Below are 27,260 nucleotides of genomic sequence, written 5' to 3'. Positions count from 1 at the left end.
CATCAGTCATTTTTAAATTATATTTTACATTGGCTTATCCAGACGAGTCAGAACCAGTAAGAACCAGCTCTCATTTTAAAGGACTAGGTCAGATACAAAGATTTTACTGTTGTCATAGTAACATTTACATAGGAAATTGAAATTGGCTTAGCTTTGAAAAGTTTCAAAGATACAACAGTTTTACACAAAGAAATATTTTTCCCTTGATTTAAATTCTTGTGGATGTGTCAACCACCGTTTTGCCACCGATGGGTCTGCATATGGAAGTTGTTTCTGGATCCCTGTTTGTATGTGGAACACTGTACAACCTCTCTTGGAAAAAAAGTCTTTTTTTACAGCACACTGTGGGCTTTCTCCAATTCTCTCTGATTCTCTCCAGCAGATTTCCTACCAGGCCAATCAGCAGAGAGAATGAGTAGTTGTTAATGATGATGTCGGCTTTCTGCGCTGGTTTAGTCTGCCTGTAGTTTTATCAATGGCAGCGAAGTTGTTCAGCCTGTGTTTGTCACGCTTCCAAATATTCAACTAACATCACCAGCTGCCTCATTTAGAACTGCACTTTTCAGTGGAGGTTGTTTGTTTACAGCGCAGGCAATTTTCAGTATGATTCCTAGTATTGAACTGGTACTTTACATACGTCACAAGCAAATGTTATAAATTGGATAAAATTTAAAACCTCAACACACCTCAATGAAACAATCGTTTCTCAACAGCCGAGAACCCAGAACCTCTGGATGAAAAAAATAGCGTAGGACAAGGTCTGGTTTTGATAACAGCAGTTATATGAGATGGATGCGAGTCAAAAGAAAACTCAGAGAAATGACCAAAGGACTGTTTCACAAAAGTAGGATTATGAAATCCAGGATCAGAGATAAAGCCAGGCTGACATAACGCCATCAGTTCATCCTGGTTTCACAAAGACTAAACCAGGCTCAGGTGCAGCTTTGTCAAGCCAGGCTAAAGTAATCCAGGTAAATAAGCGTCCACAGATTTCTTCAGCAGACCATGAGATCTATTGAAGATAGATCTATTGATCTATTGATCTATCTTCAATAGACCATGTACACTTATGCTCCCAAGAGCTTTCAACGTGACAGTTTTGTGACGTTGACTCTCACAGCACCACTGGCCTGGAGCTTCGTATTTGCCTGGCAGGTGAAGTGTTGTTAAGAATGTGACTATATGTCTCTATATAGAAATTGTGTTTTACATAAAGGTATACAATTGTCTTAAAAATAGCAGTCCCAAAGAGTTTTTAGAAAATACTCAATTGATTTCAAATGGTTGTAAAGCAATGTGTAGTATTTTATTTCATTTGCCTGATATTTGTCAATTATCAAGGCAAACCTAAAAACAGATTTTAAAAATTCAAAAAGTTACAATGTTTACATGACAATGTGAGCTGAACAATAAAGATTAAAACGTGTATAATGCTACATTGGTTTATTGTGTTATGCTGATGAATGCTAAGTGCTGATCCATTAAACGGGACCATATATCTTACATATTGTTTTTGTTATAAATACAACTACAACAAATTAAAAATAAATGAGAAGGAAACTTTATATTTTGTTATATAACAAACTAAAGAATTCATCAAAGTTTCACAAAATGTCAGGAAACATTTTAAAACAACAAACAGCCTGTAGAACATTCAAACATGCTAATTGTGTAGCTAAAGCAGATGTTGCCCAGCTTTTCAGTTCACCACAGGGCTCCAGAGATTTTCTGGTCCTTCATAGGGAAAGTGTTACTGTGGGCAGTAGTCGAACATGGCTTTGACAATTTCTGAGAGATGATGTCCGAACTCTGCCAGGACCAAATGCTGAGCCATGGTGTGTGACTTGTTCTCCTTCTCAGCCTCACTTGCCTTAGTCAGCAAACATCCGCATACAGTCTCCACCCATTCAGGGGTCAACACTGACTGAGAACATCTGAGAACACACATACAAACGAGGGGCTATCAGTTAAAATAAAGATTTACTTTTATGTTTCATTTATTGTATTACACATGGGTAACTATTAGCAATATCATAAAGGAGTGGTACATTTCCGATTTATTTGTTTAAATGCAGTGTGTTCCTGATGGGCTGTAAAACAGCAAGTAAACACACCATACATCATGCAGATTATTTGTGAAAAACAAAATACAATCAGTATGAAAGAATAATTTTAACTGTTTTTTCTGAGTAAAAAGTACTTAGTTTATTTTTGTAAACTTGAATGTGATAGGCATCCCATGACATAATGTGTATGTTTTCATTGTTGCATTGCAGAAAGCTGATTATCCAATCAGAATGACCAAACATTATTAAAGACCTATTGTAAATTGCTCCAAAATACCTGTTAAATTTCAAACAGGAGTTACATTAGGTGAGTTCCATCTTTAAAGATGTAGCTCAATGCAAGTATACAGTATACACATAATAAGTTTATACACAAAAATACTCAGGAAATTTCAACCTTTGAGATTAAAACTAGCCACAAAATGTTCCAAGTTAAGCTTGACAGACTCACCTGTTCCTCACTTTCCCCCCACCCCCCTTGGCACCCACTTGAGAGTTGTTTGTATGGTTCAAACAGCCAATACATTTGCAGCTGGAAGTACACTGGATGTTAGCCTGCAAATGAAATAAGAATGTGATACGTCAGTTTCACTCCACGTATAACGTGCTTATATTTATCATGCTTTTCAGTGTTATCAAAGTGTGGAAAATAAGCAAAACCACAGATCTAACAGAAATTGTTCTTCAAAGTTAATTGTTAAAAACCACAAACTAAAGGGACATGCTTTTCTTTCTGGCAACAACTTTTCCTACAGAAATACTTGAAATGAAACATATTCCACCTGATTGTAGGAGAGAAGATGGTTCATTTATTTAAAGATGTAATTCTTTAAAGCGCTCATTGAAAATGCTGCTTCAAAGAATTTAACTATACACAATGTTTTTACCCTGAAAACTGGTAACCGTTCTGTGCCTACAAAAAATATTCATCATACATGTTCATCAGTTCAGCATGGTGTAGCAACACCATGTTTATCTACTAATATTCCTAAGCAATTACCTTACTGAGTGAGATGCTGCTTGATTTCAGAACTTACAGTCAGTGTCTAATTTTAGGTTAATTTGACACAAGATTCGCACATTTTTGGATTATTTTGATGCAGCACTTTGAATAAAACCATTTCACAAACTAAAAGCTATTATCAAAAAATGTTTGTTTATTTGGATATAAACAACAAATTTTCTTCAGTTTGCCTTTGCTTGTCATATTTTATAAAATTGTATTCTGTTGAATTGCACTTTGATTTTTTTCCCCCACTATCAAGTTGTGGAATTTCCGGCACCTTATAAATAAGCTAGTTGACTCTCTAAGAAAAGAGGTGTTTGTGATATAATTACTTAGTTAATCAAAGTAGACAAGACTTTGTGAGAAAATGTGAATTAGACAAATACAAATAGAAGAACAAGAGAAGAATGTGGACAAAAACGTTATTAATGGAGTTACATCACCAAAACAGACTTCTTTGACCCTGGGATGTGTTGTGTGTGTGCTGGAGTTACCTCATAGCATTCACAGTAGTTCTTCAGGCATCCTGAACGTTTACAGTTGCAGCCTTTGTTGTTCCAACTTTTGGCCTTTCCTGTCTTCCAATCAACAAGCTTAGACTTAAAGGCATTGGGGTTACGTAGCTGCAAAACCAGAAAACAAGATAAGATTCAAGAGAAAAATGTTTAAGTTTCAAGCACTTCCAATCAGAATGACCAGTGGTTGCCCCCCTGAAGTCAACAACTTGGGAGACAACCACTTGCCTCCCCTAGCAGCTCTTCTCAGGCTAGTCTGCTGCTTTTTCTCTGACCTTTCACATAAACAAGACATTGTTTATGATGTCAGCTGCTGCTTACTGAAATTTTCTCTTTGTCTAACCATCTTGTGTAAATTTCAGAGATTGTTCTTCACAATTCAGGTTGATCATTTGCTAGTCTGTTAGAACAGTAACTGTATTCAAAACTTGGGTCAGCGCATCAGCAATCATCTCAGAGTCAGAATTATGTAAATCTTGTTTCTTCCCCAACCTGATGCTCACTTTGAAATTCAGCAAGACATCTTTACGACGACATTTAAATGTATTGTGTGGTCGCTGTGGTATTGGCTGATTAACTATTTGTGTTAACAAGCCATAACAAATGATTTGAATGATATATGGTATTTTACATTGCCAGCAATCTGCAATTAGCAAATAGTGTTTAAATACTTTGACACTACTGATGTAGCATACTCTAGTTACTCTAGTCTTACAAATAAATCCATGATTAAGAGAACTTGGGTTGTCATACCTTGATTGCTTCACGACGCTTCATTTCATGCTCTTCATTGTTGTGGCAGTTAGAGCAGTCACAGTTGCTGCACATCACTCCATTGGCAAAACACTCACAGTAGCTGAAAGAGATAAAAACACCAAATAAATCACACCAAATCCCTTTATGCTGTGCCCATGTGTGTGTGGTCTTGTATTTGATACATTGTAAGGACCATTTTTCTGCTTCTTTTTCTGGCTCCATAAGAACTGCTGCATATGGGCTAGGGGTGAGGTTTAGGACTAAAGTGTGAACTGAGTTTAAGTTAGGCTAGGGATAGGTATTTACTGGTAATGGTTAAACGTAGGGTTAGGATCAGGATTTAAGTGTAATACAAACATAAATTTCCGATATAGCCTGACTTGAACGCAACCTGGAGAAAACATTTTTCACACCTGAATAACTGAGAATAATAATTGTTTAAGACATGCATCACAAACAACATTTTCAGCTCAAACAAAGAGTGTTAGAGTAGGGGTTAGTGATTAGATAAAAGTTTATAGCTTTTAGCTATTTTAGAGATGAAGACAATGATGTAAGATGGTTGACTCACAGTTTGAGGCACCTTGATCTTGTACAGTGGCAGGGCTTCTTGGATCTCAACTCCATCAAAGCTCCAACCGGTCTACAGGGGTAAAGGATGAAAGTCAACTTAAGCCAGTTTAAAATCGGCATCAATGTGAAGCCAGGCTCAGTCCTCTGATGAAAATAGATGTTTGTGTTTTTTAAAGCGCAAAGTTTCTTTTTATTGTTTTACAGGAGAGATTCAAATCTATCTATCTGTAACTGACAGCCAGTCTGCTGTACATACAGGATTGTCTTAGGGATGTACAGGCATAGCCGAACGCAATTTTAAGAAAAAACCTAAATAAGGAAAAAACTGAGATTCTGGTGTTCGATCAATGCAATCCCCTGCTTGGACATGCCAGTGAAAAATCTGGGTGTTATGGTTGATTATATGTTTAAATTTGATAAGCATAAAAGCATTATTATCAAAGCCAGTGTCTTCCAGAAACTGGCTTTGATCTTGATAAAATAAGATCTTATCTTCTTCTGCCCGATTTTGGGATTTTGAAAGGGCATTTATGCATTCCATGCATTTATTACACCATGTTTAGATTATGGTAACTCTTTGTATTTATTGCTGGACCAGAGCTCCCTGCAGCAACTGCAGAGCATCAACAGACTGCTGCAGTCAGTCTGTTGAAGAAAACAAGGAGGCATGAACCTCCTTTTGCAAACCCTTCCTTGGCTTCCTATTGCTTTTCAGGTATAATTTAAGGTTTTATTGATTATTTTTGTGTCTAAACTCTATGGGCCTATCTTAAGTGAACTCTTGTAGTTCTACACTCCACCCAGAAACCTAAGGTCAACCGACCAGCTTTTATTGGTTGTCCCTAAAGCCCAGTAAAGACTAGAGGGGACAGAACCTTCTCTGTGGAAGCACCCAGCCTGTGGAACAGTTTCCCTTTGTCTGCTAACATCTCTTAGTCAGTTGATCAGTTTAAGGCCAGGGACACAACTATCTTCAACACCAGTTAAACAACAACAAAAAAATTGTACTTCACTGAAGTTTTTTGAGAAATATAGCTGCAACTGAAATTAAGTATGTATTCGTTTTTATTCATATTTTTGATATTTTACGATTTTCTTATTATTTTTACCAAACTTAATAAAATAGTTTTTGTTTTACCACTTTGGTCAACTGACGTAAATGTGCTACATAAATAAAATTTGATTTGACTTATTCAGGCTTAGTAAAGAGTTGGTACCAGGATAGAAATTTTACAATAGTAGAGTTACGTAGTTTGGGCTTTTTGAGGCAGAAATGGAAACAACTGGTGCTAAGCTAACATGACCAAGTTTAACATTGGATCATGCTAAACACATAATGCATCACATTAAATATAGATGAAAAAGGAATGCTTTCCACAACTTGATAATGTAAAAATGTCTTTGATGTACAGTCGTCCTGTTCGTAAAATAAACGGTAAAACAATAGCATGAGTTTAACTGAATTTAGATGCTAGACTAGAATAACTGCTCACATTAATTATGTTAATTGATATATTAGAGTTAATTCTGTGATATCTAAAACTTACAGCTTGTTATATAACAAGTGCTGAATCTTTTTAAGAGTTTTCTTTTTCATTTTCCAGTTGGAAACATTAATTTTTAGATGATTTTTGTCCTTTTTGCTTATAATGCTGTCCAACTGTCTATATATATTTTTTAATGGTCTTCACTTAGTAGGAGTAATGGGTTCAGTTCAGTATCTGCCTTCATGGCTGGAAATATCTCAGAAAACTTGACTTTATGAGTAGCATTTTTGTTGAAACACACAGACAAGAAAACTGTTTTTTAAAATCTTTTTAAACAGGCGCTTCCTGTGCAGCGAAGAGACACAATTATAAGATTCAGGGAATGTATAGACACACATGGTAACGCATGTTCCATCTAACTTCATGAGCAATTAAACATAGAATTAAAATTATTCAAAAACAGCGCACAAAATACTAAATTATAGCCAGATTATGCTAATAATTGGAGGCAGAATATTGAATTAAACCATTTAATTTTTTCTTTTTTGTTGAAAGCTTATTAATGCAATACTTTAAATATATTGTAAATTATTTAAGACCATCAGCACCTGTTAATCAGGTAAAATAGAGCTGCAGGCAAAACAGGAAACATATTGCTGATTTAAAGTTCTTTTATAAATTTTGGTCTAATATATTCAGGTTTGCACACGTTTAATGTCATTTTCCAAAATCAAAAAGAATGATTAGATTTGCAACTTAAAAACTAATTAAACATATGAATTATCTCAACAGATGCATTAAACATTACTTGGTCACAATTTTTTACTGTTCATTCATTTACTTTGTTTATAAGAATTTCTATATATAATGTAGAGATATAATATAGCAAAAATAGTTATAGAAAAACAGTAATTTTATTGTTATTTTCATGGTAATTATTTCAAAAAACCTTTAACAGCCATAAATCTTACCTCTGCAGAGAGGCCTGAGGCTGGATGCTGGTTGTCTGAACTCTGCACTCATACAGAGAACAAGCTGTCTGATGGTTTTCAGGATGCTGAGGATAAATACATCACTGAATAAATGGATATGAAAAATAACTAACTATTAAAGACAAACAAGTTCAAAATGGCACAGTATGCAGCACAGAAATCTTCTCTTACCTGTTTGGTAGTCTCCAACACATTGGCAACTGTTAAAAACAATGACGAGTTATGAGACTCTATCTACTTCAAAATTCATAAGCCATTCTTTTTAGTTAACACTTTTAGTCAAATTAAGAGATTTGATGTCCCACTTTAATATACGTGTCTAGGCACACCTGCACCTTTGAAATGACTGAGTCTGGCCCTTTTTCTCTGCCTCACCCAAACTACAATCCTGACTTGTAATCCAAACATACCAGGTTAGGATTGTAGTCTCTGTTCTTGTTACCTTACGATCCTCCATTCAGAACCAATACTGGCACTAATATGATTCTTTTTTTCTACTGGTTGCTCTTTGATACATCAAGGAGATGCCACATTCTAAGCTATGTTATTTATTGCTTGTATAATTGATACTATCTGACTTGGATCATTGTAGCATGTTTGTTTTGCAGTAAAAACCTTTATCACAAAGGAAACATGTGATAAAGCTATCACATGTTTGCAAGCTATGCAAAGGAAAACAAATCAAGTACAGCTGCTAGAAATGAAATAGGATAAGCATTTTATTATGTTTAACTGCATGACAATAGGTGTGACATCTTTAGTCTATAATGTTAGGCCAGTTCCAGCATGTTAAAAAAGTCTGAGTGTTGTAGTGCTGCTAGTGTATGTAAAAACTTCTGGGAAGAAGCCTGAAGCAGTTTTATAATCTCTGTTGTTTCAGTTCCTCCTAACCTTCACCTGGGGCCATTTTATTGTGTTGATGTGTTTCTGCAGAATCCAGGGACAGATATGTGGGTCCTGCCTCGGGGGGAGTAACTAGCACTACTTGTCCACCTCCAACGACGTCATACATCACCTGACAATTAAAAAGAGGTTATCTTTACTACTTTAATCCTGGCCCCTGGCTCTATGTGGGAATATTGTACACTCTAAAAAGTTTATTTAGGCTGTAATGGACTTATTTACATAAATCTCACTTAATCATTTTGGTTTAGTAATGACAACTTACTTTTTTGTGTTGAATTAATTTAAAAGTTAAAATTTTTTTACTTAAAGGAACTTTTTACTTTGACTTTGATGTTTTGATAAAACTGCGGGAGGCTTAAATTTATATATATTTTAAATGAATCTGAACATAAAAGTATCATGACCTTAATAAACCCATAGTTGAGCTCTACATGATACCATTCACAGCTGTGGAAACACTGGTACAGTTGTCTGTTATTACCTTTTATGTCATTTTATATCAAATTTTATCTAATCTTTAGATGACAGCAGATGTCAATTTATTTGGTTGTTTATTTTGTTCTTTTTGTTTTAGTTTGGCCTGGAGTCTGAAATAAAGTTTCTATCTGTCTGTTTTAATTTTAAATTGTACATATATACTCTTAGACACAGAAATCCACTGATCTGTGTGTGATAATGTTTGCAGATACACTTTTGCCCACCAAATTTAAAATAATTAGCTGCACTTACAGTCTGAGTGATGTGAGATGCAACTTCAGTAGGTTGCTGCTGAAACTGCAGATTTTCCATGGGTACAGGATTGTATAAATCCACCTGAAATAAGCACAGGGAAACCTCACACTCTTGGAAACGTGGAAACAGATGTATGCAATCTGATTAAATCTGTTAAGTCATTACTTGATTCTGAATGTTTGAACTAACCCTTACATTAGAGAAAGCTGGTTCCTTATTCGACCAAATGGCAGAGGCTGAGTCGAGGTGGCTGCTGTAGGAGGGACCAGGACTGGAGAGATCAGAGTAACTTAAGTCACCATTAAATTCCAACCACAGCACTACTCAAACAATGGTGTATTAAGGCTGCAGAGCCCACACATCACAATAATGTATGTTGTTCCAATGCCCACAACCAGGTTTGTTCAATATACACTAAAAATAAACTGTAGCTCAAGTTGGACAGTTGTAGGACTGCATGTCTTTAGAGAAGCCATGTTGGTAGAGAGGGGTGAATGAGGACATACTCAGCAGGGAGTTGGTTCTGGTTCATCTGGGTTTCCATGTGGTAGTTTTGGTAGGTCAGCTGACACGGCATGGCCTGATATGGGTACTCCAATCTGAGATGAATACAACTTGGGCAGTTTAGAAGTATATTCAGAGATTCTTATACAGTAGATCTTAAAAGCAAACACACCCCTGGTAAAAAGCAAAGTCCTTGCAAAGTAAAATATTAGACCATAAGGAATAATCTCCCATTTTTTCTCCATCTGTAATATGATGTGTATACAGTCACTGAAAAACAAAATTGTAAGCATCAGTTTTTACAAAATGTGGCCACCCTTAATTAATACTTGTTTTGAGCAACCTTTGATTGAACTTCACCATTTTATTTCTTCACCATTTTATTTCAAATAGTATACTATTTGCCCAATAAATCTCATAGAAGTTCTCCAAATCTGCCACATTGCATGACATCTCTCATCTTAAGTCCTCTCCAAATGACCTAACCAGATTTATTTGCCTTTTGGTCCTTCCAAAAGTTACATTTTCTTCTGATGAAGCAATGTCTATTTATTTTTGACGTATGATTAGACTCATTGAAAAACCTTCTAGTTGCCACCTGAAAGTTTAATTTAAGAACTGATTTTAAAATATTAATTATTTCATCTACCTTAAAAAAATAAACTGTTTCCGTCTAAAAAAAACCCACAACCTTATTATGATGCTGCCACCAGTATCATTATGTTCAGCAAATAAGCAATGGAAAGACATTTTTTCCTTGATGGTTGCTCTGCCCCTAGGGCTATGGTGTCCTGGGCAGAGTGCCTTTTTACCCATAACAAGGACCACCACTGACCCTGACCATTATGGCTCTAAAAGTCGTGACTTAATTTGTGGACTAATTTGCTTTTGACTTGTTTGTATGTCTGCATGACTTCAGTTGCTGCCAGGATTTGGTGTAACATTTATGTTAGTGACTCCATTGGAAATCAATACTTATTCTACTCACTGTATCACACTGAAGGTTGAAAATGCTAATGATTTTGACAGTGGTCTAATTTGTTTACAGTGTAATACTGTGTAAAAAAAAAAAGTAAAAATAAGTGGTGTGAATATTTTTTAGATCCACTGTATTGGTACAACAGTGCAGCAAAATCACTTTATCAGAAATAAAACATAATGTCACATTACCTAAAGCTGAATGGGTCCAGAATCTCTGGTGAGATGATTTGTTGATAAGTATGGGGAATGATCCATGATAAACTGCTATCACCCCAAGAACCTGCTCCAACAGGAATCATAGTAGAACAGGTTTCATGGACATTTTCTTTTTCAGAGCAGGGATCTTTCTGAGGAGGCTTGTCATCTTCAGTATAGACCTGTGTGGACTGTCCAGGATTCGGCTCAGTCAAAGCCTGGTTCATCATGCCCACGCAGAAACCTGTTTTGTCCTGAAATCAGAAGAATGATTCTTTAGCTGATTCTGGTTTCTGTCTTTTGTAAAGTGTACTTTTATCAGCTCATTTTAACAGAGTCTCTGTAGTGATGTATAAAATCACATGACCTTTGGTGCAGTTTTATGCCTGTTTTGAAAGTGCTATATAAATAAATTTGACATTGACATTGACATTGACACTGACCTTTGGTGACGTGGATGAGTGTCAGAACTCTGGCTTTTTGAGTTGGGGTTTTGTTTTTCTGTGTTTTTTCTGTTTTTCTTAGTTCATCACTTATGTCTTAGTTCATTTTTGTTTCACCTTTGTTGAGTGAATCAGATGTAGTAAGTAAAAATTATTTATATACAACCTATCACAGATATTAAAAACACAACGTGCTTCAAAGGCACAAACAAAACACAAGAATATAAAAACTGACCAAATGTAACAGCCTGGGTAAAAACGTGTTGGAATAACAGTGTCTTTAGCTGCTTCGTAGAGACAGTGGAATTCATGCAGAGCCTCGGGGACACAGCCTGAAAGACGAGTTTAAAGTGACTGTTGTTTCACCAACAACCTCTGATCAGATGATCCGAGGGGAACAATAAAGTTCCAATAAATTCTGAACGTCAGCAGATAGATATGTGGAACACATGTCAACATAGAGCTTGAAATGTATCCTACTAAAACTTCTACAATTGTTTTATGAAATGTAACTGAAATGTGTTTGCTTTAACATTTATTACAATCTCTTTTAAACTATGGTTTCTCATGTGCAGTGAACACGACGCAAAACCAGTAATTGAAGGGCGAGTCTGCTACATGCGGCTGACCTCGTCTGAAATGTAGTCATTTCCCACAGTAGCTACCTCTCTCCAGGTGGTGGCAGTATAATGTGCGAACAAAGTTACAACATTATGTCAAAGAAGAAAAGGTTGGATAACTGTTACAGAAGAACTATCAGAAGAACTTTACGAAGTAAACATGAGTCAGGGTGTGTGGAGCTCCGTGTTGATAACCGGTTCCAGCAGAGGGATAGGACTGCAGCTGGTTACACAGCTGGCTAACAACAGCAACAGACCCGCTACCATCATAGCGACAGCCCGCAACCCTGCTGCTTCCACGGTAACCACCCGAGCTGCTCATTTAGTTTCGCTCTTTTATGTTGTCACTGATAACACTGACTGAATTCATAGTTTGGACCCAACGGCTCAAATACGGTCCGTAAGCCATAAAGTCTGGTTGATTCCTATCTATACTGTACACCAGCGGTGCCCAAAGTCGCTCCTGTAGGTCCGGCATCCTGCATGATTTAGTTCTCTCCCTGGTTTAACGCACCTGGATCAAATGATGGCTCATTACAAGTAGAACATTGCCATGCTGAAAAGGTTGTTGGTGCCACCAGAGAGAGAACTAAAACGTGCAGGATGCCGGACCTAGAGGACCGACTTTGGGGACCCCAGCTGTACACAAAGATCCTGTAACAAGCTGTGGCTCATAAAGTCATGCTTACCTTTTTTATTTCTTGAGCCAATCTTAAAGCAATGTCAGATATTCTGATTTGAGAAAGATAAAATAGTAAAATGCAGTTCTCAGTGTCACAAAGCTGATTCGTTTTTTGGTTCGTGTTATCACCATGGCAACTGATACTGGTACCCTAACTGACGGATGGAATGTGATAGCAAAAACACATCCGGGAACTTTGGCCAACACCACGTCCCACTTTGGTGGAATAATTGGGTTAAGTTGGTTTTAATTGCATGAATATGATGGCAGACAATTTGAATGTTAAAATTATGCTGCGTTTGTTGAGTGGCAATGTTTCTTTCAATAAAACATTGAAATAATTGGAAATAAAGTCTGTCACTTAAGTCTGCCTCCACTGGAGTCGACAAACAACCCCAGTAAGACGACCAAACCATATAATATGCGAAACCCTATTTTTAATAAATACCATATTTGTTATTTTTTCTTCAGTATGCACAGAACTTGGGAAAAGTGCAGTTTTCCAACATATTTTCCATACTACTGTTATGGATAAATGAGAATGCAAACACAGTGCTAGTTTGTTGCTGCTATTGCCATCAGCAGAAATGCATGTTCCTGGTAAGAAACATCCGATCAGAGCCAAGAGGAAGCTCTTAGCACTGTCAATCATGATTGTGTATGTGCTCCTCATTGGTGAAGAAACAATTTACCATTACAGGAAAACTGTTTGTCTTCTGCCACCTGTTTTTATCTGGTGCATAACAACAGATAAAACTGGTGTAGTTTTTGTTTACTGGGTCTTAAGTCTATATATTAGAATTTGGTGAAGAACAGCTAATTTCTCTTATGTCCTGATACATAAACCCCTACATTTGAAAAACATAGTTTTTCTTTTTAATGTAATGTTAATGTAATTGTGGAAATACATTTTCTGTAGTTTACCCATGTGACTTACCAAGTGATAAGCTGTGCTACAGAAGTAAACAGTTTTTCCAAAGCGATGCTAACTTCTTGTCACTACAGTCTCGTCCATCTGACACAAGATTAGCTGCACATAAAATACCAACCATTACTCTGTATAAATAGGCTTTGTTTACATTAATTTTGCTCACAGCTTTATTGAACATTTCCTCAGGTGGTGGTAGTGAGACTTAAGTTGAAGATGTTGAACACTGTGTTTAGTGCCTTATCACTCTGATTACTTCAGTCCAAATATAACTGCTCTATATGTCAAAGCTTGTTGATCATGGTTGTTGTGTTGAAAAGTTTGTACTGGCGTCAAGGGTTTTATTGCATTGTGTAGCAACAACACAGGTTGCTATGCAGGGCAGCCAGCTTTGTTACCTTCATAAAAAGTGGCAGATGATGCTGCAGATGTTAAAAAAATAGATCGATTTTTTTTCCTTCATATAAAAGCAGACTTTGTGCTTGCAGTTATAGAGTTTTACAAAGCACATATTCAATGGTGTGAAAAAGCTTTTACTTGTCATGGCTAAATGTTCATCAAACAAATTTTATGTCATACAAAAATGACTGTGTTGTGAGTGTAACTTACTACCATACATGCAGTATATATAGTACACATTAAATGCTAAACTTGACTTTCCTTTCCCTAGGCTCTGCAGGAGCTGTCAAAAACACACTCAGGTCTTCATATTGCTACATTTGGTAAGTATGTCTGTACTTTGTCCATCCCTTATATTTCATCAGCAACATTAAAATCTCTGTCTTGGTAAAACCCACCAGTTGGAATAACAATTTTTTGTTTAATTGGAGATGGCTTAATGTTATCCTTCAGGAACTTCATGAAGTCCTCTGTGCAGTGCTTATATGAATGTGGACAACAAAGTTTTAGTGTGAAAACACAAAGCAATAAATAAATAATATAATCCCAGTGCCCAACACCACATGAACCCACATTACATTTATGATTGTGGGTTAAAGTTGTTTGAATGGACCAGATTGAGGGGTGTGCTTTAAATACTGAGGCTAATTGGTATGTATAATGGACACATGCTATAATAACATTATCTGAAACTTACTAACTGGTGAAAAATGACTTTAAATAATTTGCTCATTTGGCAACTAATTAATTCTACATCAGTCAAACGTCAGTCTCTGGAGAACTGATTCTTTTGTATGGGTTTGACATATGGGGATCAATAAATGACAGTGAAAGCCGATAGTTTAAAGGGGCCTCATGGATCTGTAGCTTTCAAAGTTGGCTCTAGGAACATAATTTAAAAATTGCAGCGCAGAAAAAATTTCAGATGTATAAAATCATGCGCACACACCTGGCTATGCACTGTTCCTTCATAAAACTGAATTTGCGTGAAATAGAGAGTAGCTGCAGGTACATGGACTGTCCTGTTCCCGCCCCTAAATGCATATGTAAAGTATTATAAATATCCAAAGACTCTTACCACACATCTAAATAACCATAACAATAGTTCTGTTTTCGAACTACTAATGATTAAAAAGACATATATTTTAAAGTATGAAATAAATTGAAATTTAAAGAGTAAAATTATCAGACTCATTGAGCAATCAAAGTGAAAATGCTTCTTCGAGTTGAGATTTCAGTCAGAACTTAAAAAATAGGCAGAGAGCCAGAGAGTTCTCTGCAGTAAGTGTGGAAATAAACATGCTGTTGAAAGCTACTCCACAGTAAGGAATCGTCTGTTGAATCAGACCAGCATGTCACTTTTTGTTAGGCAGTTGCACAAGGACATTGTGTACACACCTTGTTCTCCTTAAGGTTCAAAAACCTTAACCCGACCAAACCTGACCTGTTTGGAGTTAATCTGCTGATCCGACTCCGTTTTCTTTTTCAGTCAGAATGAAAGTGCCCTCAGATAACATGCATTTGATGCTCGTCGGTGCCCAAACCAATGCACAATTACATCTACATGACACAAAAACAGAGAAAACATTCTGTTTACTTCGTAATCATTTCTTGAGGGTTTCTCAAGACATGTGGTGTGTGTTATATGATTGTATGTGGCTAAATGGGATCAGTTTTGTGATTTAGTTTTAAATAATAAAATATTGAAATGGTGAAAAATATTGGTTCCAATGCACCTTGAATATATAACACTGAATGGAGTGACAGTTCAGTGTATTAAGGTAAGTTTTGGATTTTGTAGTTTGTAATTGACAATACGTTTGCTGCCACATATTTTCAGGTAAAAAGTTTGTGTATTTACACAACCTTTCATGTAACATACATTTTTTAACATACTCATTTGTGCATCAAACAATGTGCTGCAACAGTTTTTGAGTTACACACGCTGTATCCCTGAGGCCCCAGGACACCCAGGGTGAACCCAACACATGGGACTCAATAGCAACAGCAGTGATGACAATTTGATATTTTTCAGCTTTCTTGTCTCTTGCACGTTTGTGTGTACAAGCTCAAAATTTCACAAGCACAAATTTTATAGGAGGAGGGCAAGTGATTGTCACCTCATCACTCACATTTTATAGGAATTTAATGGAGAAGGAGCGATGTTGCCTGCTGTGTGTCAAACCCTTTAGTGGCCAAACAGTCAGTCATGGATGAATATTTAATCACATTAAAGATTAAATTGTATTGGTGCTGGGTGGCCACCCATGTGTAAACACTATAGTCCTTGACATGGTTGTCCTTCTGCAGGCTCCTCTCTCTAACCTCGTTTCCTGTCAAATGACAGTTCAACACAGACTTCTAGTGTCAAAAACATTTTTACAAAAGATTGTAAATTGCACATTCATGTTTCCGTTCATTCCAGATGTGAGCAGTGAGCAGAGCATAAGTTCAGCCTCTGAACAGGTTCAGTCTATTGTGGGAAATTCAGGACTCAACTGCTTGATTAATAATGCTGCCATTGGATTCTCCACTAACATCAGCACTGTAACCCCAGAGGCAATGATGACGATGTTCCAGGTCAACACTGTTGCACCACTCTTTGTAACAAAGGTATGGAAGACCCAAATGCTTTGTTCTTTATACCAAAATAGGATTGGTGTTACAGTATGTATGTTATGTATTTGAATGCAATAAAATGCATGGATTTCATTTTTTTTTTTTTTTAAACTTTCTTATGTGCGTTTTTTTTCATATCACATTTAACTTTTAGGGAAATATTTTGTGCCACTAGTTTGTCCTCTTATTTCAGATGTTGAGACTCGTTTTTACCTTCTATAACACCTTCAGGTCTAAAGTTGGCAAATAAAATGTGCAGATGTTCCACTGTGTATGAAATCAACAAATACATAAGTTCTACATTATATTTTGCCCACTGACTTTACAGTTAACTTTATAATGAGAATTGGAGAATTTGGTGGGTCAGCTCAACATTAAAATGTATGCTTAACAAGACTAGATTGTCTGACAGAGAAAAGTGCCACAAAAAGGCATAACGACCTGAGAAAAGCCATGTCTGAAAGCTGATTTACTCCTCTGCCAGACCATAATGTTCATGTATGCCTTAAAAGCAATCCAACTCTTCTTATTCTGACCTGTTATCCACTGTTACTCTCCGTTTATTTTGTGTGATAGCGTGGACTTAATTGCAGTATGTGTTTTGTAAATGAGTCAACCTTTTGCTCACCAAGTAAGTGTGTTTTAACGGGACAAAAAACCTTTCATGGATGGAATATGAGGTGACATTTTCTTGTTTCACTGTAAGTGAGACGAGCAAAATACGAGCTGTGTTTGTATTCTGTTCAACTCAAGCTTCATCCTAGTGAGAGCTGGACTCTGCCAGGGTTTTTCCTTGCCACTGAACCTGTTTGTGATGTTCATGTACAAATTATATAATCGTGGAAAAGACAGTGTGTGGTCTGGGCACCTCAGGTACTTATCTTTTAATTTTACAGATGATGTTGTTCTGTCAGCATGTTTTGGCCTTTCTGGTGTTCTGGAGCACTGACACTGATTATGTTTTGCAACCTGTTCTTCTTGCTGTTTTGTTGGTTTTGATCGGGCCTTCATGCCTCTGCTGGAGACTGCTGCTGCCAGGTCAGGTGGGATGGGGATCCACAGAGCAGCTGTCATCAACATGTCCTCTGTCCTTGGTTCCATCACACTGAACTGTGGAGATGCCGCCAAATTCAGGAGCTATGCCTATCGTACCTCTAAGGTCAGAACATGCACAAGAAATAGTTACAAAATTCAGATGGTAGATTTGGTTTATATGAGGAAGTAATACCCATAACTACTTATATTAGGTGTCACTGTGAAATGATGCAATAAAACTGTTTTATATGTTTTTGTGAGTCACAACAACAGACTAAAAGAATATTTTTGTTTATTTTCCACAGGCAGCCCTAAACATGGTGACAAGGTGTCTAGCTGCTGATTTGGAGTCCAGTGGAATTCTCTGCATGTCTCTTCACCCTGGCTGGGTGAGGACGGACATGGGAGGACCTCATGTAAGCACTCTTTAGATTAAAATCAATCTCTCCGGGCTTCTTTCAACAATACTTAAAAAAGGTTCACAGGAACATCCTATATGGTGTTGTACTGATAAATTTTGGGATCCAGACAGCAAAATACTGTATGAGTGAATCAACATTGAAATATGGTTAGGCAGAAATATTGAATCCATGTTGAAGTCTGACATTGAAATTATACAAAAATTAGTCTGTGACTTATATACTGAATCATTGTTGGGGTTTCAACCATAGCTGATACTATATCAATGTTGATTCAACCGTCATCTAACCCAATATAAATTTGGGTCTATATCTGAGAAATTTGTGTATATCAGAGGAAATCCTCCACTGACAATCTATTTCTGTGTTACAGGCTGACTTAACAGTAGAGCAGAGTGTTTCTGGAATCCTGTCTGTCCTCTTCAGCCTTAGCGAGCGGGACCACGGAGAATTCCTTGACTACCATGGACAGAAGCTACAGTGGTAAAGCGTATTTGCTGCACAGAGCATTTCACTGGCAGAGCAGACTCATTCCTGAAAAATAGTCGATGCATTGAACATGGCATGAAGCTGGGAGCATACCAATCACACCACTGGCATCTCTGCGCATTAGCATGCCACCGTGGCTGCATCTCTCTTCTCAACTTTTGTTCACTGATTGGCCTGGTTGAAGCTCACTATGAGAAATTGAGGTCAATGGGAGAAATTCCAGACGGAGCATTGAATGGAGATGAGAATTGAGCAGAATTGTAGGAAGGCAATAGCCAAGCTAATTAAATGGTAATATAGTCTGCCATACACACTTGCTGCTCTCTTGCACAGTTCTTTTAAACCACTTCAACCAATATTGTTTACCATTAAATTATGTACTAATCACTTATTTTGGACCAATATCTAAGTCACTAAGGCGATAAATAGGAGGGAAATGCAAACATCTCAAAAAGAACAAACGTCACTTGAAAGAATATTTTGCCCATCACTGCTATAGCAAAATCAGTTTCTTTCTTTAAATTCTGATTTAAAGAAAAAACATTTCTTGACATTATTGACATCTAGTGGTGCAATAATGGTATTACAGTTTTTGAATGCTTAACGTGACGCATCATGAACATGCCGTCGTGCCCCTGGCACATAGACTCCATCACAAAATGTGTCAAGTAGTTTCAGTTTTCTTTTTTTATTATTATTATTTTCTCTCTGGATTCACTGTTTATGAGTTGTATAAATAAAAAAACCCAAGAGGGCAGATGTCTGTGTGGTTTAATAAATGTTAACAGATTAACAAAACCTTTTACTTTGTATTACGTTTTTTCATTTTCATCAAATAAAGTTTCAGTATGTAAAATTTGGTTGTATTTACATGTTAACACTGCTCACCAGGTGTGTGCTGCCTTACCTGAGGACAAAGAAGGCAAAACTCAACCACTCACTACTTTTTGCTGTTTAAAATAAGAGCTGTGTCATTTTTAGAATTAATTGTTGTTTCAAATGGTAAAGACAAGGATATAAAATAAGGCATATCATGAATCTATTTTAATTTGCTAATTTCACTGTATTTTTGCAGTCCTGTGACAGAATGGTAAATATACATAACAATATTTAATATTTGCACCCATCTGCAGCTGACAAACACAGAGTGAGCTTCAGTAGATAAAATATTTATTTACACAGGAACAGAAATAACCAAGATGTATAGTTGGGGAATATAAGTTTGCCCATGGAGTTAAGATAAGTGGACATTTAGGGAACTGGGAGGTCAAACATCTGAAACACTGTTGGAGGAGAGATGTTAGGGATTGGCCAGTTCATCTGATGACACAGGAGAAGACAGGCTGTCCAGGGCTCCCATCTCTGAAATCACACACAAGACAAACATGAACAGCATTCAGAAAAACTTGTCCTGCTTCCTCTAGAGCCACATGTTAATCATTACCTTTGAGATGTCTCGACAGGGCGTGTAACAGTAAGAACCCTAACCCTCTTGAACAGGTTTGATATGTGGAAAAATATTTACTGAATTTAATGAATGCCCCCCAAATGGTGAGATAATTATTTGTTTGAATTAATCCGATAATTTCAGAAGCGTTTTCATGGCCAGAGTTTGGGAATACATTGAGGAGCAGTATCTTGTTATAACAAGGAAGTTTCTCATTTCAATGAGATATAAAAATACGCACATCTGACAGATTACGACTTGCGTAAAGGGGCTCGCCACCATCCTTCTCACTCTTTCTTTTAGGTAACATCTAAAAATCCCAGGAGATTTGGCTGTTTTACTGTTATGATCTTTTTATTATTTTGACAAGATTTGCATTCTTTTATAAGAAAGTTTTCTTGTTCAAATAAGACACCTCTCCTGAATTTATTTCCAAGCTCTGGCAGTTAAACACTTTCATATTATTTCATATTTCAAAATTGTGCCATCAGTTTCACTTTAACTCAAAAATACCTTTAAGTTTGAGGTACGACAGGAAATCGATGACAGTATGGATGATGTCTTCATCTCCTATTCGCAAGGAACCTACAGAGGCACAGCAGGAAAATGCATGAACCTTAGAGTTGACTTTTTTTTCTTCTTACAAATGATCAAATGCAGGTTTTCTAATTCCCAGGTTTTTCTTCAAGCAACTTTCAGCCACATCTATTCCAGAATGTAGTATAAAATCTGTGTGAGAGAGTGACAGACCTGTTCTGAAGTCTTCGTCCTGGCCCATGTCTCTCTTGCCAGCCAGACCCGCCTTGTCTCCTAGTGTCCTGTGTCCATCTATTCCATCTGGACAGTGAGGAGTGACCACAGTCAAATGTAATCATATAAGCAGTGAAGCGGTCAAATTAGTTTTTTAACCAGTGCAGCGTTAATTCTAATAATACAGTACATTTGTTTTCTACAACTTAATGGAAGAATGATTTCCAAGCTAGCTCAGCTAAAAATGTCATTTGGCAATTAAAAGTTTAACTATTTTGAGGATAAACAGTATTTTTTAAACACCCCACTGTTTCAGAGGCATCATGCAGACACACATACATACATACATGCTCTCTACAGAAGAGTTCAAGGATAGTATTAACAGTTGGATAACTAAGCACTACATTTGGTTTGTTAATGTTTTCTTCAGTTTTAGAACTTGTACAGACCAGCTGCAGGGCTTGGCTCATGGAATTGCAATGAAGCTGAGAACAGAAAGGTACATTCAAAATATGACTTTTAATGCAAACACACAAAATGTCCTAGAACAATTAAAAAATAAAAACAGAAAAGCAAAGCGGTTTTCTAGGTTGTAGCAGTTGTCACTAACAATGAGTAAGAGAGCTTTAGATTGTATTGAAAAGGCAACAGATTCTCACACCTTATCCTAGAAGCTGTTTGATTTATTTTTATATATTTTTGTTTTATGAATTCAGTCACTGGGGCTATTTGTCTTAAACGATTTATGATATTTATGTACAGGGTTCAGGGTTTCCCCCAGAAAACCTGCTAAGCCTGGTGTTCGGTCCACCATGTTTTTGTATTAAAACATAATATGGAAATGTAAAATATTACTGGGTAATTATGTTACTGGAAGACATTGCCAACACACAACTATAGAGTTGTAAAACAACAAACCAAAAAAAAAACAATCAAAATGAATAGAAATGATTTGCACTTCCAAATTAAGTCATCAGTTAGTAGATCTAAAAACACTTTTAATGCATTCAGAGCCGGCAACAAGGCATAAATTAACTAAGCATCTCCAGAGGCATCTCCATGGACCCATAAATGCAAACATTTTAACACAGACCACAGATACAGAAATTTTAACATTTGTTTATTGAGAATGTAAGTGCTGTTAAATTAAATGCTTCCAAATAAATTAAAAAATGTTAAATTTTTTAACATTTACTTTGTAAAAGTTCAAAGAGCGGCCTTCATAGTTAAGATTGAGAGTACTTCAGTCACAATCTGAAGTGTCCTCCAAAGAAACATGACTCCTCTCAGGGCGTTGATATAAATGCAGGTGAAGCTTCTCTAAAAGAAAACCTGCCAAATCGTCCAGTTTGAGTGAGAAGTGGTGCGCCAGCCGCACCGGAGTAAACTTGAGAGATGCAGCTGCGGTGATGCGCTTGGCGGTAAGATGCCAGCTGATCGTTATGCTCCCAGCTTCATGCCATGTTCAATAAACTATATATAAACCCCTTTTCTCAGGAATGAGTCTGCTCTGCCGGTTCAATGCTCAGAGCAGCAAAGATGCTTCCAGTTCAGGGTTACTGGTGTACATAAATCCAGGTTTATAATACACTGGAGGGAAACACTGTATGTCTAACAGCAAGTAGAAATTTTCAAATGGTTGTGCTTAAAAAAAAAAAAAAAAGGAAAACATTTTTAAATATATATATATTTTGTCCCTATAATGGAACCAATTGAAACAATCCCAGTGAATCTGTTTGCCTGAGACAGATCACACTTAGAGACAGTTGATGTATCGTGCTGTGGTCATAATAGAAGTCAGTGATACCAGGGTCTGCCATCCAGACACAGGTAACTCTTAGTTCCAACATGTGGAACCAGTCACTGCACACCAACATAACAACGTGGAAATGACTTCAGTAACTTCGCCATGAAGTATTGATGGCCATAATGTACAGCAACCACAAACCTCCTGCAGTCAATGACTGAAATCCAAACTTCATGTTCCCTTCACATCAGCTCAAGAGCAGGGCAGACAGATCTTCATGGAATGGGTTGCCATGTCTGAGCTGCTGCGTCCAAGCCTTAAAGCCGAGTAATGCAAAGCAATGTAAAGTGATGCAGTGGTGTAAAACTAGCCAACGATGGACATTAAAGAAGTGGAGATACGTTCTGTGATGAAACACACCTCTGTCTATCAAGCCAATGGACAAGTCTGGGTTTGGCAGTTACCAGGACAACAGAACATACTCTGACTGCGTAGAGTGCAGTATAAAATTTGATCCAAAGAGATGGTGATATGAGACAGTTTTTCAGCAGATGGTCTCAGCCCCTTAGTTTCAGTGAGGAGAGCCCCCAATGCTTCTCCATGCCAAACATTTTGGACAACTAGATGCAACTAGCTGTGTGATGTAATATGACTGAGCACTAGTCATATTACATTTTGGATAAATCTTAGTGGAGACTGTGAGCCGGATTAGTCCAAAAACAGACAGACAGCAGAAATACTGTACCTTTTTTATAGAATGGTGCCATAAATAAAGTCATAAAGCTTCTGGAAGTGGAACTCCTCCCACGATAGTCTGAGTTGTTATAGTTGCAAAAGGTGGGTAGAAATCATATGAAACCAGATGGATTAAGAATAAGATTTAACTCAAGTTAATCTGATTGTAGTTAGGTGAGTGAATACTTTTGGCAGGACAGCGTACCATTTCCTGGTCAATATGTGGGTCAAGTTACATCCAAATCAGTTCATTCTTTATAGATGCTTAAATTCATGTTTAAATTTGTTTTGTCTGCGGATGAATTTACTTAGTTTAACTAAAATATACATATATTGTTTTATTTGCTATGTGTGTTAATAAAAATATGCGAGAAGCCACAATGAGAAAAGGTTTGCGTTAGGACACAGATTGCTGTTTGGTATCTTAAAATGTCAATTACTACAAAAAATACTGATAGACATAAATGTAAAAAGAAAAACAAAACAACAAGAAACAAGCATAAAGTCAGGTATGTATTTATGGTTACAGAGATTTTATGTCTGGGTATAGAATATTTTGCAGAATTTTGCAAGAAAATATACACCCCAGATATAAGGACAATCAGAAGACAGTGGTGTCATGATTTTTGTGTTTTGGCTTTTGCTGGGAGTCAGATGATTTATTACTATTATTATTTCCGTGGGAATGGTGGTATTGCACTTCCATTCTTCCTGTTTATAAATGATGTATTTTTATTTAATCGAGGTCTTTTTTTTTAAGATTCTTCAATTTCCATTTTCTCCAGTATCTTTCAGGATGTTTCCAACATCACTCATCTGGGTTTTACTCAGTCTTGCTGTAAGCAACATGAGCCCCACCTGGACAAATCTGAATTGATATCAATGGAAAATAATGACTGCCATTCAAATTTACCTCCTTTGTCCTCTCCAAAATTATGTAGTTATTACTTAATTGTTGCTTTTTTTCAAATATGATTCCACTTGTTATAACAGTCTAGAAGAACATATAATCAGACTATTTATGAGATTTACAGGAGGTTTTACAGATTTTTTTTATTTGTGATTCAATCTTATTCATGATGCACTCAATTCCTTCTGTTTAACGCATCGGCAAAAATGCACCATTGGGATGGAGAAGAATGGAGGCATGAGAGAACAGCATGAGGATGTGTCCTCTGATGGACAACAGAAGCAGCTAAAAAGAAAAGATGTTAATAAAGAGCAATTCCTGGCCTGATGCCAAGGCCCTGCAGCGGCCGTATGTTTCTATCTTACATTGAGTGACCAGCTCGTCTCTGCCTCTGGCACTGGGGGAATCCTTTATCTGAATTAGGTGATCAATACGACCTGAAACACAGGATGAGGCAGGAGCAACCTTTACCTGGGCTCCACACACACACACACACACACACATACACGCGAGTGCGCTCGCACGCGGAGACACACTGCTCAGGGTACAGGCTTTGTGTTCTCAACTAACTGGACCTTATTAAGAACACACACATACATCTGGGACACCCATTGTTAACTTAATGTGTCCTCTGAAGCTAATGAAATTACACTACATTAGCTGATACACAGAGAAGATGGACACAGACAAAGAAACACATCAACACAAAGATGAGCTCCATCAGCTCTTTTGTGCACTTTGTTAAATGAGCAACATGTTCAGGGAGAACAAAGAATAGCGGATGGGTGTGAGCTGGTGGGGGTGCGCGTGAGTGTGTGTGTGTGTGTCATGGGGTGTGTGCAGTCTTACTTACGAGGACCTAACAGGTAGCCAGCACTGTTCAGAGTCCAGCCACGTTTCTCTTTTGCCTGAAGGTTCCAAAAACACAGCAGAACAAACTCATTCATACGTTTTCCTGTCGTTTTAGTTCTCTAACAATAAAAGATGACATGATGCTGATTGGAACTCTAGACCCCAGATATCAGAAGGAATGGAATACTTCCAAATGTAAAACAACAATATGGATATTAATATCTGTTGTATAACATATACCCTTATTGTTAGTAGGGTTGTGACATCCCTATTAAGAATAAGAAGAGAAAATATATTCAGTTGGGTTTTTTCTTATAATATACTGTACGTAAGCTAAACATGTTTTTTTTGTTACACCTGGGTCTGCATGATATGGCTGAAAAACATATCACTGTATGAGCATTTCAGATCTGTAGATATTGGTAACTATTGATTGTATTTTTGTTTTAAATATCTGTATTACTACCAGACTGGTGGAGTAACCTTGTCTGTTTGATACACAGTTTTCACTCTTCCCCAGTGTTTAATTTAAAGTAGTTAAGAAGCACAGGGGTGAAAAATTCAACTGCTGCTGCGCAACCTGCAGGTTTCAACCACAGTGTGAGGGAGTCAGCTGATGCCATTCACCTTGCTTAGCTATATGTTGAATATTGAATATTCTATCAAACATATTATTATTTATTATCCAGTCAACTGCTATTATGCTAAATGTCACCTTTGCTAAGTGAGTCCTAAATTTTCACAGCTGTCTTTTAGCATTGCTGCATTTCACAGTTTGATCTTCAATTGTAAGTTCTGGAAATTTGTTTCTTTCATGGCTTTTAAGGAATCTAGATATCAGTTTGAAACATTTTACAATGTATTAAATATTACATTGAAAAACAAACATTTTTTTCTTTTCTGTGTTAAGACACAGATGAGAAGAAAATTAGACCTGATTTTATTTTTTTTAAATGTTTAAAATAATGCAAAATAAATAACCGCCTAACACCTTCCAAATATCAATTTATGCAAAGTTGAATATTTACCTCATAATTCACATAATATCAATCATTTAAACATGACACTATGAGGTTACAGAGCAACAGCTTTGATTCAATTCAGGGTTTTACTAACAGAAGCCTTAACCGTCTTGTAATGTTTGTGAAAAGCAGAGCTGGATTGGTTGTCTTGGATGTCACATGAACAAATACATTTTTAAAATGGCTGGAAAAAGAAGACGTTATTATGCAGCCATTTGTAAATTTAGGATAGGTAAATGATTAAATCTGTCCAAATTAGTCAACTTCACCTTCTGCTAATACAATGAAATTAACAAAATTATCAGTGGTTTAGCCGTGTATTTAAATACACAAATCTACTTCTAAATTCACTGATGTCTGTATGAAAAGAATAAGTTAAAACTAAATAAATATATTTGTTGTGAGAATATCAAAGGACAAAAAAAAAGAATAAAAGACAGAGAGCATCCATTAGAGGTTTTAACAAACAGAGGTGAGCTTTGATATGTTTATGTTCAAACATTTAATACAGATTTGATTTGGTTTAAAATGTTTAGACTTTGAACTAAAGCTAAACAGAAGCTGGTAATGTGAAGCTATTGTGCCAAATGGACAAAGTTGCGTTAACTGCGCAGAAACTTACCGCGATAACCAGACCGATGGTCTCAGAGAGGGTTGCGCAAAAGATGAGCGTCACGCAAAAAACGCCGAAGCACCTCTGCATCTGAGTCAGAAACAGAATAAAGGCTGAATAAAAGCTCCGTTTCATCAGAAACAGTGTTGGCCAAGAAAAAAAGTGCGCCTACCTTTCTTTGATCGGTCTGTCCGTCAGGTGGCGCTGTCCGAGCTGAAGTTTGCCGCAGAGTCTCTGATCTGTTTGGGATGAAGTGAGGACTCCGGCCTCCTTTTATTAGCCTCAGCAGCCTGATCCTGCCGCCGCCTGCTGCCGTCAGCAGCCCCTCCTGCTCCTGCTCACAGGATGGGGAGGTTAGGCAGAATTCAATGGTGCCATCATCAGATTTTTCCTTGTCGCCCTCGGAGACCTGAGATTGAATTTTACGGAGAAAACACGCCTGTCTTATATTTTTTCCTTTTAATCTGATCAAGAGTTCATTTCTTGAGTTCCCTCCATCACTGAGAGTCCTATTGGTCGATAAAGCATCTTCTTGTCAGGCGTTTTATAACGTATACGTTTTTATTTATTTTAGTTATGAAGCATTTAGTTCTGAAACAACGGTCCCGCTGTCTGTTTAAACAGGAAGTGGTCCTTAGAAACCCCACCTGAGATTCATTAATAAGAATGCTAACCTATATGATTCAAACACACTTTTTACATTGAGTAAACCTGGAGACATCAAGATTTGGAGTGTTAAATAATATTACAATTGTATTTATGTATTTATTGTCAATGGATAAAATATTTTGTAATTTAAATATTTAATGATGAAGACTTATGAATTATTAGAATCTG

At 36.8% G+C, this 27,260-nt stretch overlaps 3 protein-coding genes across 8 annotated transcripts; 1 reads left to right on the top strand and 2 right to left on the bottom strand.

Annotated features, from left to right (window-relative positions):
* Window positions 1-1,369: 1,369 nt before the first annotated feature.
* Window positions 1,370-12,599, bottom strand: tesmin (testis expressed metallothionein like protein). Of its 5 annotated transcripts, none has more exons than XM_028003315.1 (13): window positions 12,466-12,599; window positions 10,708-10,967; window positions 9,540-9,632; window positions 9,223-9,304; window positions 9,031-9,114; window positions 8,287-8,410; window positions 7,567-7,595; window positions 7,375-7,460; window positions 4,915-4,986; window positions 4,341-4,443; window positions 3,567-3,695; window positions 2,518-2,621; window positions 1,371-1,934 (listed from the first exon to the last, which is right to left on the bottom strand). In XM_028003315.1, exons 2-13 carry the CDS (start codon window positions 10,941-10,943, stop codon window positions 1,751-1,753), a joined length of 1,326 nt encoding a protein of 441 aa, XP_027859116.1. In that variant the 5' UTR covers window positions 10,944-10,967; window positions 12,466-12,599; the 3' UTR covers window positions 1,371-1,750. The 5 variants fall into 5 exon arrangements, with proteins under 5 accessions (XP_027859140.1, XP_027859116.1, XP_027859133.1 ...); XM_028003332.1 differs by having other exon boundaries at window positions 8,293-8,410; XM_028003324.1 differs by having other exon boundaries at window positions 1,372-1,934; window positions 9,229-9,304.
* Window positions 11,847-19,146, top strand: LOC114135782 (C-factor-like). The gene is made up of 6 exons (XM_028003361.1): window positions 11,847-12,077; window positions 14,057-14,108; window positions 16,211-16,398; window positions 17,408-17,563; window positions 17,745-17,855; window positions 18,232-19,146. Exons 1-6 carry the CDS (start codon window positions 11,937-11,939, stop codon window positions 18,343-18,345), a joined length of 762 nt encoding a protein of 253 aa, XP_027859162.1. The 5' UTR covers window positions 11,847-11,936; the 3' UTR covers window positions 18,346-19,146.
* Window positions 19,147-19,500: 354 nt separating this feature from the next.
* gal (galanin/GMAP prepropeptide) lies at window positions 19,501-26,769 on the bottom strand. 2 transcript variants are annotated; one of them, XM_028003371.1, is made up of 7 exons: window positions 26,596-26,769; window positions 26,433-26,513; window positions 24,790-24,844; window positions 24,302-24,373; window positions 20,545-20,631; window positions 20,308-20,379; window positions 19,501-19,709 (listed from the first exon to the last, which is right to left on the bottom strand). In XM_028003371.1, exons 2-7 carry the CDS (start codon window positions 26,511-26,513, stop codon window positions 19,648-19,650), a joined length of 429 nt encoding a protein of 142 aa, XP_027859172.1. In that variant the 5' UTR covers window positions 26,596-26,769; the 3' UTR covers window positions 19,501-19,647. The 2 variants fall into 2 exon arrangements, with proteins under 2 accessions (XP_027859172.1, XP_027859180.1); XM_028003379.1 differs by lacking the exon at window positions 24,302-24,373.
* Window positions 26,770-27,260: the final 491 nt, after the last annotated feature.

Source organism: Xiphophorus couchianus, chromosome 2, assembly GCF_001444195.1.
Source record: "Xiphophorus couchianus chromosome 2, X_couchianus-1.0, whole genome shotgun sequence".
NCBI lineage: Eukaryota > Metazoa > Chordata > Actinopteri > Cyprinodontiformes > Poeciliidae > Xiphophorus > Xiphophorus couchianus.
Note: the sequence above shows the minus strand (reverse complement) of the source record. Positions and strands in the feature narration are given on the sequence as shown.